The 17,466-nt window shown below is 35.6% G+C and overlaps 1 protein-coding gene across 1 annotated transcript; it reads right to left on the bottom strand.

The window, feature by feature from the left end:
- Positions 1-2,481: 2,481 nt before the first annotated feature.
- On the bottom strand, positions 2,482-13,391 carry LOC132153145 (peptidyl-prolyl cis-trans isomerase FKBP7-like). The gene is made up of 4 exons (XM_059562448.1): positions 12,952-13,391; positions 12,631-12,782; positions 3,397-3,524; positions 2,482-3,282 (listed from the first exon to the last, which is right to left on the bottom strand). Exons 1-4 carry the CDS (start codon positions 13,176-13,178, stop codon positions 3,121-3,123), a joined length of 669 nt encoding a protein of 222 aa, XP_059418431.1. The 5' UTR covers positions 13,179-13,391; the 3' UTR covers positions 2,482-3,120.
- Positions 13,392-17,466: the final 4,075 nt, after the last annotated feature.

Genomic DNA, 17,466 nt, shown 5'->3' on the forward strand with positions numbered 1-17,466 from the left:
CCTTGACAGTGTAATTTACAAGGGGACAGTCAATGGGACAGTCACAAGCCTCCCGGTTTTCATCCAAAATATCTTAAATTGTGCTCCAAAGACGAACAAAGCTTTTACAGGTTTGGAACGACATGGGGGTAAGTGATTAATGACTCAATTTTCATTTTTGGGGTGGAGTAACCCTTTAATAATGAGAGACATTTTAAAATCCTTAATATTTTCACTCTTCAATTATATTTACCCATAACAAACAAGGATAATGAAAGAGGAGACACATTTTTATAACTGCAGAACAAAATGTTGTATTTATTCAGATCGTATAACATCTCTCTAGGCCATCCTCCCATGTAAAAACGTCTGGTTAGGTGTTTATTCAAGGGTTCTTTCTGTTGCCCTCCTCATAAAGTGCAGACCTGTCAAGTCTGAATGTGCCGACTTGATATACGACTTACATGTGTAAAAATAAAACATGTGTAAACTATCGACACCTACATGCTGTTGTTGTTTATTGAAACAACAAGATGCAGACAAATCTTGAAACCATGCTATAACATTGTTGTAGAACAACTTTGGTGATCCAAACTGGGTGTGCCAAAAAAGGAGAGAAATGCTTTCAGACCAGTATAAACACAACAAACATAGAGGACAGATGGAAATAGTAAAACCAGTTAATAGAAAAAGTTGGGAATGGGTTTATGGTGTACTGTGCATTCTGTATAGACTGAATGGATTAAACATTCTCTTCTGTGTTGTGGTATTGCCATTTGCTGTTCAAGAATGCTGCAGTACGTGAACTCTTGGGATTGGAATCTGACTCGACTTTTTGCAGATGTTTGTGATGTTGTTGGATTTAAATGTTGCTGCTCCTCTTGCTATTCTGTATGCTTTGCCTTTTTAATCCTACCTGCAACACTATGTTCTGTGCCTGTTGTTTCAGCATTTGTATCTTTTGCAGTCACACTTCTACGTACACAATAACATTATGGTTGGTTTTGGTTTTTTACTTTTTTTTTTTTTTTGGTTGTTGCATAGACTGATAAATAAATAAATAAATAAATATAAAAAAATGGGGCATGATTTACAGAAATAACACAGTTGCAGTCTGACATGCCAAAAGGAAGCCTGCCTTCTCCTGTTTCTTTTTTTCCCATAAAGGGGAGCAGAACAACCTTTAGAGTTTTAGTTTTAGTGTTTTATAACCCTAACCTTGTTGATTAGGTGATCGCAATACCCTGATATTCTATAACATTTTGTAATTTATGCAATGTTCTAATATTATGGATGACTGGGGACTTGAAATGTAAGGGGGAAGGGGTAGTTTTGAGTCCAGTTTTTTTGACCATCATAGTTCATCACTGAAAAATGCCCTCATGGTTTTTTTTTTTTTCTATAAATAGGAGGGCAGGGACAAGCATCAGATTTCATAAAGAGCCAGTCATTTTAGTCATTTTATTGGCATTTTGTGGGATAATTTATAAAAAGTTGAGGCACAAGTCAACAATCAAACGTCAGCTAAGTCATGGGAACTTGACATAGGTGAAGTACAGTATGACACAAATTATTGTTTTAGAGAGAACTGTACCCAGTGGTCTTTAAATAGCACTCCTTCTAGTAGACCTGTAATCACCAAGCCCTAAAGGTAAAGCCACTGGACATCTAACCCATCCTAAGCCTATAGCCAGTATTTACATCACATGAGACATCTGTCTGTCAAACCCCAACTTTAACAGTCAAAGGCATACAGAGTACTAGCAATACCAGTGTAGGAATTGCTGTTTTGGGAAAGGACGAATTGTTCTATTATTATTTTTTTTTCATATTTATGCTAAAATTCTCCTTTGATTTTTTTTTTTTAAATGCTTTGACTTGCCTTAAATAGTACAATTTACGTTTAAAGTAAAACAGTCACTTCAACGTCTTTTACTAACCCCTCTCCCTCTGTCTGGATCTGCTCTGAATCTTGGCACTAACATGGTTTACGTCACTTTTGGCATGCGGGGGAGTTGAGGGAGTCGAGAGTTTTACATGAAAACCAAGTCCTTGCTCAAAAATGTCAGCTCTCTGCGTGATTTGGCCTCATTTAATAATTTCTTTGACTTCTAACTGTTTGGGAAATGCATGTTTAATGGTTAAAATGCATTGCTCTTAGCGTATAATGCTTCTCTGTAAATCCTAAAACACTACAATTCCCCACACTGAACAGATGATTTATCTCTCCCACAAATTCACCGATCAGAAAATCAGGCCACTTATATATATATATATATATATATATATATATATATATATATATATATATATATATATATATACATTACAAAATTACAAGTCTCTGATTTTTTAAAGCAGGTTCAAGGAAAGTGCATTCCAACACTTAAACAATTGTATTACAGAGCCACCTGGTGTTCTTAATGGGTATGGCAAGATTTGAATGGCTAATTTGCAATTTTATGGTTCAATGAAATGTGACTTTTTTCCATGTGAACCATGTGTCATGGAAACTTCTTTATTAGCTCACAGCAGGGGACTGTATATTTACATATGGTAAATACATTTTGTTTACAATATACTGTCCAAGTAATTTTCTTCAAAATTACACAATGTTAAGAATGATAATGATTTTAAATGATAATGATTTAAACAGAGCTGTAAATGCAATCCTTGAGTTCATTTGTCTGAATTGTTTGGTTGTAAATAGTGTTTGTAAATATGGGTTATTCTGTTCTATTGCTAATTGTAAATCTGTGCATAGTTAAACATTGTGTGCTGTGTTCAAAAAACAAGGCTGTTTACACTAAAAATAGAAGATTTTTGCAGAAATGCCATAGAAGAACCATTTTTAGTTTCCCAAAGAACCTATATGTGAACAGTTCTTAAAATAACATTTTTTTCATAGCTTGAAGGACATTCTAAGTTGATAAATTTGAGCAAATGGAAGCATTTTGAGAACAGTTTTTAAAAAGTACTTTTATATGCACTATTTATGTTTTTGCATTATGCCATGACAAGTTAGTGTCTGAGTCAACTTTATTCAAAATTTAGTGGTGTTCATCAACTCTACAGTTTGAAGAGTATCTTGTAGAGAACATCTAGTGCACCACCTGCATAAAAATGTCTTTCTAGTAGTGTTTATAGTTCATCATGGCCATAAACATTGTACTCCTTTAGCGATAAGGTCCCATCAGCATTGTGATCATTCTTATGGAACACATCTGCCACGACATCATCAAAATAGGATTCATCTTTCTGTGTGTTTAACTTCTTTGCTTCCATTTTCAAGTATTCTTTAATCTGTAAATCCAAAAATGATCATTTGTAAATTTTAAAAACAATAATAATGAATAAATAAAAATTATGTATGCAAAAGAAAATTACAATTAACATGCATTAACTGATGTCTATTACCTCTTCTTTTGTCAGTGCCTTGTCATTGTCAGCGTCAATTTCTCTGAAGGCTTCTATGCTGCGTGGTCCTCTGGTTATGTACAAAAGCTCCACCTCAAAGACCACTGTTGCATTTGGTGGTACAGGACCTATTCCATCACAGAAAGGTGATTGTTAATGGTTTAAATCTTAAACCTTACATTTATGTTGGAACTTTGCATTCATAAATCATTAACAAACATTATGCTTATATATATTTATATATATATATATATATATATATATATATATATATATATATATATATATATATATATATATATATACATATACATATATATATATATATATATATATATATACACGTATATATTTATAATTTAATATATATATATATATATATATATATATATATATATATATATATATATATATATATAATAATACTTTTATTTAGCAAGGATTCTTTAAATGTATCAAAAGTGATGATAAAGACATCATTTTACAAGAGGTTTCTATTTCAGATAAATGCTGCTCTTATGAACTGTCTATTCATCAAAGAAACCTGAAAAAATTCTACTCAGCTGTTTTCAACATTATCATAATAAGAGTTTTTTTCTTTTCTTTTTTTAGCAGCAAATCAGAAATTATTAAGGATCGTGTGACTGGAGTAATGATGCAAAAAATTCAGCTTTTGAATCTCAATAAATAACATTTTGAAATATATTAAAATAGAAAACAGCTATTTTAAACAGGCTTTTAAAAATATTTCAAAATTTCACTGATTTGCGGTATTTGGATCAAATAAATGCAGGCGAGACTTCTTTAAAAAACATTAACAAGCTAACTGTTCAAAAACTTTTGATTGGTAGTGGATACCGTATACACTGGTAAAAATTATGTGTTGGATTTACTTAAAATATATATGCACCATTTTTGAAACACACTTTTTAAGTAAGCCCAACTTGGAACAATTTTACTTAAAATAAACAAGATAATCTTTGTTATAGGAACTTAAATATTTGAGTTCACTCAACATTTCTTACTTAAAATATTCAACATTATATAATCTAGTGTTAACTTAACATTTAAGCTTATATATATATTTAAAAATTTAGTTGAACCAACTTAAGATTTTAACTAATTTTAGATCTTCAGCTATTGGTCTACTTACAGTACATTTACTATCTTAAATAAATTAAACAAGCAAATTACACAAAATAAAGCATTTCAGTTTATTTTTTTGACAGGCTGCAAAGCAACGGTGAAGCCTAAAACCACACATAATGAATGTACAACAAAATGTGACAAATATACAAATGGAAGTTCACTTCCAACAGGTTATTTCCTTGATTTTTCACCCTTTGCAACACTTCTTAAAGGATTTAAATTTTTCCAACATTTACTTTTGTACAGAATTCCTAATAAAACTAGAGAAAAAAAAACACAAAAACCAAAAAAAACCCTTTTCTTTCTTTTTGTTTTGTTTGTAAGACATAGATTGCAATCTTCACAATAGGTCACTTTTTTTTACCCTTTGCAACAATTTTTCTCACATTTACTTTTGGAACATGCGACAAATAAAATATATATATATGAGAATAAAACAAGAATGTAATCAAACAGTTGCAGACAAACATTGTACATTGAGCTCTTTAGGATAACTCAGATGAATTGCATAAATTAGGTCAAGCAGAAAAACACAAGCCTTCGCAACACCTGCCAATCCCGTCAACACCTCTACGCTTTCCAGCACTTATCCCAGTCTGTAATGGATAATCTGTTGAGCCACCTTTTGTGATGATTTTAAGTGTGAGCAGTTCCTCCTTATTCCCATGAGTATCCTTAAAAAACTAAACAAAAACAAAACAAAGCAAATGTGTATTTACTTACAACACCACTTGATATTTTTTCAGATTGTTTCTCTGCAAAAAAATACATTGCAATGAAATAACACAAAAAATAAGATTTTGAAATAGACATATTTTAAAATAAAATAAGTGACTTACATCCATTCATTTTATTTCTACCTATGTTGGTTGAATTTAATTAACTGCCTTTATATAAGTTGTTTATTTAGGTTTGGAAAGTAACTTGCTTGTTGATCGATTTCAGATGCTCACCTAATGGTGCTTGATGAGATTCTCAGGATTTTCAGAGAAGCAGACAATTAAGCATAGAATTACAACTTCTCTATGTTGTTCCACAGGGCTGGTCTGAAAAGTAAAACAAATGCAGCTTGTTATGGTGCATACACACCATCACAACTATACAGTGACTCTATAGAGTTTGTGAATAAAGGCATTATTTGACCAACTCGTCTATAATGACGGTGAAACTGCTGATGAAAAATGGAAGTTGAAAGAAAAATTAATTTTGAAAGAGAAAATAAAAATCTATACACCACAACAATGATCTGAAATTTCTAAAGTGACAAGAGTTTTTTTTTTTTTTAAAGCTAATTGGAGAATGGCCAAGTCAGTCGGTTGATCTACCCAAAATGTTTTCATCATTTACTCATCCTCACACTGTGTCTGATTAATGAATTTCTTTAGATAAACAGAAAGTAATTTTCAATCCTGGTCCTGAATACACATTTTGTTTGTACCTTGTCTGTTAATGGTGCACTCTTCGGATCAGCGGCAGAGGGAACGCAGGTTTAAATTTACAGTTGTGATCATAATTTCGAAGGTTTACTAGACAGAGGAATTGTTGTCATTTAGAAATAAGTTTGCGTGTGTTTGAATCGAGATCACCATTACTACTTAATTATCGTGCATACATATTGAGATGTAGCATATATTCTATAATATAATATAAACCAAACCTCAAAATTAACCTGCTCCCAGGCCCGGACTGCAACTTATAGAGAACATTAGAACATTGTGTCCGTACTTTTTTTATTATTTTTATCCTGGAATGGTTTACACGTACAAACTCGATGTTTTCATAAGTAGTCATAACACGTTTCTAATTACTGAAGCATTATTCTAAGCGATTCAGAAATTCAGTTTAAAAGTTCCTTTTTTGATCACAAATGCAATAAACGAGTAACATTATATGGTAAAGAGACAAATTAAGTAAGCTTACCTCTTTTCAGCATCTACATCACGTTGCGTTTCACCCATTAACACACACACACACACACAAACAGGGGTTCATTGATGGTAAACCGCCAAAATCTAATATCATACTTAGTTTTCAAAAAAAGTTAGCTTACCCCTTATCACCGTCTTCACATGTGCTTCACAAAATGGCTCCTTGGCAGGAAACAGCATAGCACGTGGCTCACAGACAAATACTTAAAATTTTAAGCTAGATTTACTTAATTTTAATGAAATTGTTCTAGTAGTTGACGTGACTTATTTTCTTTCATTTTATTTATGCATACACTTAAGTTCACTTTGTAACTTCTATTTTTGCGTTACATGAACTATATGTTAAGTAGACATTGAAAAGTTATAAATACTATGTTTTTTGTGTTTAATATATATAATTTTATAAGTAATGGTTGTTCAGACAACGAATCGTTTTTTTTTTTCAGTGTAGGCAACTTAAATTTTTCTCTAATTTCTAGCTTTTAATTGGCTTAGAAATCTATAACTGCTGGACAATAACAAATAATAATGATTTGTTTAAATACTACAAACACTTTTTATCTCCTAATAAGGCAGAATCGTTTCTATACTGTAAATGCTATGTCAATTATCACTGCATTGTTCTTATACTTTATTTATCACCTGCTGGTGGACTTGGAAAAAACTAAAACAACTGTTTCATACAGCAATAGCTGGACGCTGTTGCCCATATTAGGAGTTTCCTGGTATGATTTTCTGCGCGAGAGTCCCCCGCGTAATCTACGCCCCTGAATATAATGTTATAGATATAGATGTTATATTGTACTAACGTGTGTTGAGGCAATAAAAACTTTTTTTTGGCACTAAAATTACAATCTGTTATGTCTTTAGCAAGCATTTAGCTAAACTTAACCAGCCACCCTTTACACAAACCTTACAGTACAGTTACAGTAGCTAAAAGTCCAATGCCCATAAAGATACTAAATGATTACAAATTATGAATAGTTTGAAATTTAGATTGACTACTGCAAAAACATGAACAAATGATTAATAAATGATTAGTTAACATGTATAGGGTAAATTCTGTTTTTTTCTAGACACTTTTTTGCAATTGAGACGACTGCTCATAAAGGTATGTTTAGTAAACATTTATAAATATTTGCAAATGATGAATAGTTTCCACTTTAGATTGGGTACTGCAAAACATAAACAAATAATTCATAGATTATTTGTTAAGATGTGTAAATAGAGGTCTGCACAAAAGACCAACAAATGAAGATCATATGAATTGATGGATTACTGACATTTATAAGCATTTCAATTTACATTGAATAATCATATGTTAATCATTAGGAATTGTTTAGTGAGTTCATTAACAAGAACATTATCTCATCCCAGAAAGCACATGTACGTCTGGCCGACGTCGGCCCAATATCGAAACGTTGGCCTCATTACCTAAAACATCTATAAAACATCGGCCAAGCGGAGGCCGATATAATTCGGTCAGTGCTCTGTTCTCCAGCTCATCAATCGTCGGCCCTGAGTTGGTTCACGACCGCGGGCCGATGCCGCGCTTATCTGTGTGCGCGTGCACAGATATTCGTCTCTTTTAGCCATCCAGAGAGAGAGACGAGACCCATCCCAGCGACATCTGTGGCTTTCAGGTAACGTTACAATTTCACTTCAGCTCAGACAAAAAAAATACTACTTTGTTAATTCTGTGACACTGAAAAGGTACTAGTAAGGCACACGGTGTGTTTTATACAGTCTATGGGCAGCTGAAGAGACTGGCTCATTTCAAATAATGTTACCGTTAACTTGTTTAGACAACGGTCACGGTAGCGATTTTTTTTTTTAATTTTTGAAAGTCTTTTATGGCAACCACAGTTTAATGTATGAAATTAATACAATTTACGTGACTTTAAAAGACTGTTTTCTATTTGAATATATTTAGAGAAGTTTATTCCTTTGATGGTAAAGCTGTATTTTCAGCATCCTTCAGAAATCATTCTTATATTCTGATTTGCTTCTGAAGAAACATTTCTGATTATTATCAGTGTTGAAAACAGCTGTGTTGCTTAATTTTTTTCAGGATTCTTTGATGAATGAAGTTTTAAAACAGTACAGTGTTTATTTGAAACAGAAATGTTTGTTTCAACTTTTGATAATTGATAAGACATTGATAATAATAAAAAAATGTTTATTGAGCAGCAAATCAGAATGTCTGCCTGTCTGTGGTTCCCTCGTGCTTAATAAAATCTACCATTGTGCCCATTTCAAAGAGAAACAAAATCACATGTTTAAATGACTGGAGGCCCATTGCTCTCACACCCATCTTCAATAAGTGTTTTGAGAGAATCGTCAGAGACTACATCTGCTCTGTGCTGCCTGCCTCATTGGACCCGCTAAAATTTGCATATCACAGCAACCGTTCTACAGACGATGCTATTGCTTTCACCCTACACACTGCTCTCTCCCACCTGGAAATTAAGAACACCTATGTGAGAATGCTGTTTGTGGACTACAGCTCAGCATTTAACACCATAGTGCCTACCACACTTGTTGCGAAGCTCCAGACTCTGGGACTAAACAGATCTCTGTGCAGCTGGATCCTGGATTTCCTGACAGGCAGAAGTCAGGTGGTCAGAATGGGCAACAACACTTCATCCCCGCTGACCCTCAACACTGGTGCTCCTCAGGGCTGTGTCCTCAGCCCACTCCTGTACTCCCTGTACACACATGACTGTACAGCCACACACAGCTCCAACGTCATCGTCAAATTCGCTGACGACACAACGGTGATAGGCCTGATAACCGACAACGATGAGACAGCCTACAGAGAGGAGGTGAGCACCCTGACTAAATGGTATCAGAAGAACCACCTCTCACTCAACATCGACAAGACCAAGGAGCTGGTGGTGGATTTCAGGAGACAGAGCAGAGAACACACACCCATCACCATCGACAGGACACCTGTGGAGCGGGTAAGCAGCTTCAAGTTCCTCTGCATTAACATCAATGAGGATCTCACCTGGTCTATACACACTGATGCAGTGCTGAAGAAGGCACACCAGCGCCTCGTCTTCCTGAGACGGCTGAGGAAGTTTGGAATGAGCCCCAGCATCCTCAGAACATTCTACACTTGCACTATAGAGAGCATCCTGATGGGCTGCATCACTGCCTGGTTTGGAAACAGCACCGTTGGAAACCGCAAAGCTCTGAAAAGGGTCGTGCAAGGTGAGCTTCCCTCCCTCCAGAACATCTACACCAGGCGGAATATAAGGAAAGCCCGGAGGATCATCAGTGACTCCAGCCACCCGTCCCACAGACTGCTTTCTCTGCTGCCCTCAGGAAGACGTCTCCGCAGCACCCGATCGCGCACTAGCCGACTGAGGGATAGCTTTTTCCCTCAGGCTATCAGACTGATGAACAGTCAGAAGTAATACACCCTACAGCACCCTCCAACAATATGGTATGCCACACACTGCACTTTAACTCCAACAGTTCAACACTGGACTATACCTACACACTGCATTTAATACAATATTCTACCTGTTATCACTGGATACCATCTAATGCACATACATGACATTTCTTTATCCAGTTCACGTACACGCTGTTGCACCTTAGCATACTTTTATGCTTATATATGTTTACATAATGTGGAACGTGTACATTCTGTGTCTAGTGTATAATGTGTAGTGCTAACTGTATGTATGTACATATTGCGTATAATGTGTAGTGTTAACTGTAAGTTTGTCTAATAGTACACTGTGTGTACTGACTATATGTATGTGCATATTGCACATTTTCACCTGTTGAAGTCTGTATGGTTATATGTTAATTGTTTCTGCAATTTCTGGAGCAAGCTCAAAAGAATTTCACTCACCAAGGCACATGTGCTGTGGTGATGTGACAATAAAAGTGACTTGACTTGGATCATGTGACGCTGAAGACTGGAGTAATAAAAATTAGCTTAGATCACAGAAATAAATTACATTTCACAATATATTCACGTAGAAAACTGTTGTGTTAAATTGTAATATTTCACAATATTACTGTTTTTTACTTCCTTTTGATCAAATAAAGGCAGCCTTGGTGAGCAGAAGAGGCTTCTCTCAAAGATATAATAAATCTTACTGACCCCAAACATTTAACAGTAGTATAAATTACAAATATGATGTTCCACCTACTAAAATGGTACTGTGGCATGTGTATTCCATTCTAAAGAGACTGCCTGTTCCACAAATAATACATTTACAGGGATCACATGAAACACTTCATCAATACATTGATTTTTGAGAGCATTAGTGGCAATGTGTTGATTTTTGTTTATTGATTGGTGAAGTGTATCATGTGATTAAGCACCTGCCTAAAGTTTTTGGATGTGCGTTCATTAAACCTACTTGTGATTAAATCAGATATATATAGCAAAATAAGCACAGATTGAGGCAACAGCATCCGTGGTGCTTGGCCTGTAGTGAGGTCACAAAATTCTAATACTAAGAATTTATCAAAGTCCACTAAAGGAAGTAGAACTTTTTGGTATTTTACATTGAAATAGCCTTGCTAATAATATTTGGGGCTCGGACACACTTTTTTAGGTTAAATTAGATTAAAATACATAGTTTAGTATTCACACAACACATCTAATAACCATGCACTCCAGTTATATGTGATTAAATAGATAATCTTTTGTCTGAAATAATATGAACAGCAGCAACTATGCTAAACTTTCTATTTTTTTATTTCCTGTTTCTATCTCGTGATGGCCATACCAAGGTTTCTAGAGATTACACCAGCTCCAGACCGAATCCAAATCACTTGGGAAGACTTCAGATGACACCAACGCTCACAAAGACTACAGACGACGACAACTGTACATGAACACACAAAACATTTGACACACAAAACAAATATTATCCTTATTTTGCCTATAAGAGTAAATTTGATGATTTTCAACCTGCTTTATTGCAATGTCTCTAATATCTGTAAATGAACAGTATTTACTCTCTCTGAGTTATGTGTACCTACATGTCCCCTTTTATTTGTAAGCAGCACTCTGCAGGATGATGCAAAATGAAATGAGAAGTTTTGAGAAAATGACACAATGGAGCATCTAAATGAAAACATGCTGTTTTGCATCAGTTTTGCTGGCAAATAAACGGTATCTTGGAGAAAGAATAAACATTGTTCTTTTACAAATGTTACCAACATTGTAACAATGCAAAATAGATTGAACATTTTTTAACTTACCCTTTAAAAATGTTGAAAGATAATGTTAATTTTAACTGAACACAAAACTGTAGTAAAATCATGGTTAATTTTCAAAAAGACTACAAATAATCCCAAATTATCCACTTTTGATCAAAGCATCTGGTAAATGTTAATGTATTTGTACATGCAATATGAAATAAATGAAAATATTAATAAAGTTGCATCTGTTCTTGAGAGTGGTGTTGTTTTATTATAAACCAGCGAGGTAGCCGTGGGTGGTCCGTAACGATGAGCAAAACGCCGGTGAACCGCGTCCACACAGAGCGGCCAGGATGCATCGTCCCAGCATCGGCCGGAGAGCATTTCCGATCAGAGGCCGACGTCGCGGCGACATCTTCCCTATTAGCAAACGCTCCCTGAGCGATATCGTGTCGATGGAATTTTGTAGATCGGCTCAACATCGGCACAACGTATGTGTGCTGTCTGGGATATTTCTAGCTATGTGAATAAATATTAACTAATGATCTGTTAAGCATCAATAATATTTGTTAATGATTTATAATAACTTTCATTTATAAGTGTTACTTCTCCATTAATCACTGTGAAATGTACTAAAGTAAATTTTCAGATAATATGAATTATCTAGCACATAATTTTACAGTAGGCTACAATGGAAAAAAATCTAATTTCTATAATTTGGGCTTTTAATAAATTATCTTAAAAAAAATTATGTGGAAAAACTAAGAATTCTCATTTTCTGCTTTGCTGTTATCTAAAATATTGTCCAAATCAACTGAATTAAAACAACAACAAAAAGTACTAGAATTTTTAAAAAGCCAAACAGCGCCACCTGTGTAAGGGACTGCATTAATACAGTTAGGGTTAGGTTAGTAATTACTTTCTTTTCGGATTTGAACTGAAAGAACGTCTGTCTGAGGACTGCAAGACAGAAGAGACCTACCTTTTCCTTTCTCGCCGTATGCCAGAGACGGAGGAATTGTAATTTTTCTCTTCTCCCCGGGACACATGCCGTTCAGCCCTAAATCGAGGCCCTTAATAACTTCTCCAACGCCTAACACAAACCAGTGCGGGTGACCCGTGTTTGTCGAACGACTAGAAAATTAATACGAACAGCTTTACGTGGCATTGACTGGAAACAAAAATACTTTATTATTAAGCTTTTATCTAAAACTCCATTAAATACGAAATACACTGTTTGCAATCTCTCTGCATTACATTAGCAACAACTTTATTTGTAAAAAAAAAAAAAATATGCGTTTACCTGCAGTAAAACTGAGATCCATCTTTAACTAGATATCCATCATAATGAGCATTCAGCATGTCTCCTCTCTTGGCTTTCTGGCTGCAGTTTTCTGGCAGAAACGTTACCTCAATTTTAACATCTTGATTTGATTCATTTGCCCGAATCAATACAATGAAAGGATTGAAGGTTTGCAGAGACAAAATCAAACAAAAGTAAAATATAAACCGCGGGGACATCTTGCACATCTGTCGGCGTGGCGACGGGGGCCGGACAGCTGACGCGACAGCGCCACCCAGTACTCACATTTCGCACTTCACTTTTGGAGTGTTATTAAAAATCCGAGTGAGTTTATGGGTTGAATCTAAGAAAACATTTTAAGCATTTTAAGGTCAAGCCACACTGCACAGTTAACACTGTTGGCTTCAACACCTATTTTAATTTTTTCGTTTCGATCGAGCTACAACCTAATTTTCCTCAAAAAGACTCTTCGCTCCGCTTTGGACAAAATACACTCACAAGTACACACTTGCACAGGCGGCTGCGAGGGGATCGTCTGCAACGTGCAAAATCCAAAAAGCGTTCCCAGCGGCACATGACCGACCTTCAACGTTAAAATATGGTTGAAATAAGGTCAGTTGTTTTAACGTTGAAACAACATTGAAAATGTTTTATGCTAAATGGATAAAAAAGGTTAACAAACTTTTAAATTATTTATATGAAATTATTTAAGATTATTATTATTATTTTAATAACATTTTACAATATTTTAATCATGATACCTATTCTAAAATCTAAAGGTATATGTTTAATATTATCATCATTAACAACAATAAAACTAAATAGATTTCACTGCTTTATCATGCTGATATAATTCCTATTGGTTGTTTTACTTTATTACTTTGATCATGATTGGTAGCTGTCATCCAGGATACTGGAAACTCGTTCCTTAATCACGTCACAGACCCGAGACCTCCACATCAGCATCAGCACCTCTGCACTGCAGTGTGGCTGTGTTTATAACGTCGTGATGACTGTTTGCATGCAGCACACCTGGGCTTGTTTTTTAGCCAGTTAGCCTATACAATTTATATGTTTGAAAACCGCCAAACAGACCCCAAACCAGCCCAAATTGTGTCCACCCGCCCAAGGCAATTTTTACCCGCACAAATTCAAAACCAATTTCTCAACACTTTTTTTTCAACACTAAAGCCGCTTGTCCACCAGCGTCGGATCAATTTTTGTTCCGACGCGACGCCTGTGACGTTTTCGCTGCTTGGGGGCGGAATTTGTGGGCTGGACATTGTACGGACGTCATTTGTGAAGTTTTGGAGGGAAAATACTTTTTTATCATTTATTTATCATTTTGCAATGGATCGACGACGAAGACTCACTATCAGGAACCGGGTGATCAGCATTGCGGTGTTGTACCTGCGTTGGAAGAGGGGGAGACGGCAGTTAAATATGAAACCATAGCAACGGCCATACACAAATTCTCACCGCCGAGTTTCCATTGGCTGCTGCCCCGCATTTTGACGCTCTCATTTGCATAAAGTATCCACCGAGATACTTTTTTGACGCGCTGCTGTTGACCAAATCGACGCGACACGACCCATCATGCTTTGCGGGGCGTTTTTGCTGCCTGACGTAGTTCCATAGGAAATGAATGGGCTTTGACGTCGCGTCAGAAATCGAGACGCTGGTGGACAAGCAGCCCCAGACAGCAAGCAGTTTCGGCCCAGAACCGGCCCACATCTGGCCCGCAGCTTAAGTGTGAACATGAGTTATTTTTTTTAGAAAATTTTAAATCCAATGGCAACTTGTTTGCTGGTGTTTGTCTGTGCAGTTTGAATTCAGGGGCGCCCCCGGTGGCCACGGCGACGACTGTATAAACATTGGCAACCCCTGTGGCCACCCCTAGGATGATTTGCAGTGGGAACTATTAATTTAAATGCAGAATGTAAATTCACAATAGTTTAAGAAGTTTTTTTTATTGAATTTATTTATTTTTTACACACTGCAGGATATGGAATACTTTAACCTGCAGTTAAATTAATAAGTAATGTTTTGATAATTTAAACATAAAACATTGAAAACTTGATATTATTGAAAAAAAAAAAATATTTTGAAAAGGTACCTTAAATATGAAATTAAAACCGCCAGTAGGTGGAAGCGAGTCACTGTTAATAAGTGAGTCATTGCGATTGAACCAAATCATTTAAAGTGTTGATTCATTCATGAACGAACTGTCATGCTGCTCAGAGAAGCAAAACAGGCTGTGTTTGGAATGATTTTTGTTTTTGAAATGGAGCAAAAACAGGGAATATGTTGTCTAAAACGTAAGTCTCTTGATATTAGCTTCTTGTTTATTGAACTGTTGTATGAAATCAATATCACGTTTGTAATTATGCTGACTTTTGAAGAAAAACGTTGCTATTCGTGTGATAGTAACTATATGAAATTATATAGATCTATACATTTTCTGCCCCATATCTTGACAAATGTGATAATTCTAAATTTCCAGTGCAAGAACGCACTATAATGCGTATGCAAACTAGTCTAGACCATCACGTGATGTATACACGCAGTGTTTGGACCATAGACTGTATAAAAACATGGACGTAGTGTCCGTGACGTCACCCGTAGACTCCCAGTGGGGCAGGGTTTCATATTTTATTGAAGCTTCCCCGGGCGCTGCCATTGATTAGTGGACCCCCACCTGCTGTTAGCATTCCATTGACTCCCATTCATTTTGGCATCACTTTGACAGCGAATAACCTTACTTCTGAGGCATTTAAAGACTCGATTTGTCCATGAGTTATTTCTAAAGAAACACGAAAATGTAAAAAAGGCTCCATTACCTTGTATCTTATGTTAGGGCCCCCTAGAATCAGTTTTTGTAAAAATAGGCTAACGATTGCTTCATAACCTGCGACTCTCTGTTGCACAGTAGAGAAATTACCGTATGAACAGGAGGAGAAGCTCGCAGTTAATCTTTTACTGTCTATGAGGCAATCGGGGGGAAGTGGAGGCATAAAGTCAAGGGAGAAGCCCATGCATAGAGAGTCCATTAAAGCAACGGGACAAAATTGTTAAACAACGTTTTGAGGAATTGGAAATAATTCGGTATGTGGCAAGTATGAAGTATTCGCTACATATGAAGTAACATTTATCCACGAACTTTAAATAATTTATCTACTTCATTAAATAATGTTATACAACACCATGTGCATCAATTAACGTGCACCAGCAAGCACATTATCTTTACCAATGCCTAATTTAATCGGGCTTAAATAATATTTAAAATATGTGCTCCCTGGGCGGTTCAATAAATATGACTCATTTAACTTACATTCTACTTTGCTCTTTAAAATTAATTACTAATGTTAACTAGCATTTAGTTAGCAATAAATAGCCTGTGCCTAGTATGTTATCTGGTTATCTCCTTACATGTACCTATTGGGTAACTTATGAATTCATATCACAAGTTGAATATCATTTTACATAACTTTTTAATATTACACTGTAAATGATTTCTGTTGTTTACACAGTATTATACTGTTGATCTCAACAGTGTCTTGCTGTATAAGCTGTGTACAGTGTGTTACTGTAGATTTGGTTGTTTTCACAGTATTATATTGTACTCTCAACAGTTGAGTACTGTGTACACGGATGACAGTATGTTACTGTAGAATTGCATTGCATTCTGGGAAATTATCAATTACTGTAAATCAAAATACAGCAGTGCAAACTGACCGCGAAAAACACCACACAGAATTTCGCAGGTAAAACTGCTAATCCTACATATAAAAAAAACATTCAGGACTGGGTGCTATGCATTAACAACACTTAATTTCTGTCAGTGGGGGTTGCAAGAGAACGCACTTGAAAGAGTTTTTCCTGTAATGTCGGAAACATCGTGTCTTCTCTGCGACCTGGAAACGTGCTTCATCTGGTGAGTAATACATATTAATATTTTCATACATACAGACATTCTAGCTAATTCTAAATGTTAGTTTCGAATAGCTGAACTTTATTTCGATATTCAAGGTTTATACTCAACATTTTACTAGTGTATGTGTACAGTAGCTACTCTTTCAATGTAGTCTGCGACATGTTACTGTAAATTTAAATACAGTAATACGAAATGACAGCGAAAAACAACCACAAACTGCCATTTTGTGAAGGACTCTTTCAGTTCTCTGAGCAACTTTGAGGGCGCCTTCGCCTCGTGACGCTGTCTGTAAAGTTCGCCGTAAATATCTTGTAAGTGAAAAATCTTTATTTTTTTATGCAAACCAAAATGTCAGTAATAGCGTCAATGTTATTTTAGAAGAAGTGCCCGCGTTGTTGATGTTAACAGGGGTAACGCTAGTAAACATCGGTCCTGAGAGCCGCAGCCCTGCAGAGTTTTTCTTCAGCCCTAATCAAACACACCTGAACAAGATAATCAAGGTCTGAAGGGTTACTAGAAAGCTACAGACAGGCGAGTTTTAATTAGGTTTGGATCTGAACTCTGCTCGTCACCTTGTTCTA

The sequence above is a fragment of the Carassius carassius genome, chromosome 11, assembly GCF_963082965.1.
Source record: "Carassius carassius chromosome 11, fCarCar2.1, whole genome shotgun sequence".
Taxonomy (NCBI): domain Eukaryota; kingdom Metazoa; phylum Chordata; class Actinopteri; order Cypriniformes; family Cyprinidae; genus Carassius; species Carassius carassius.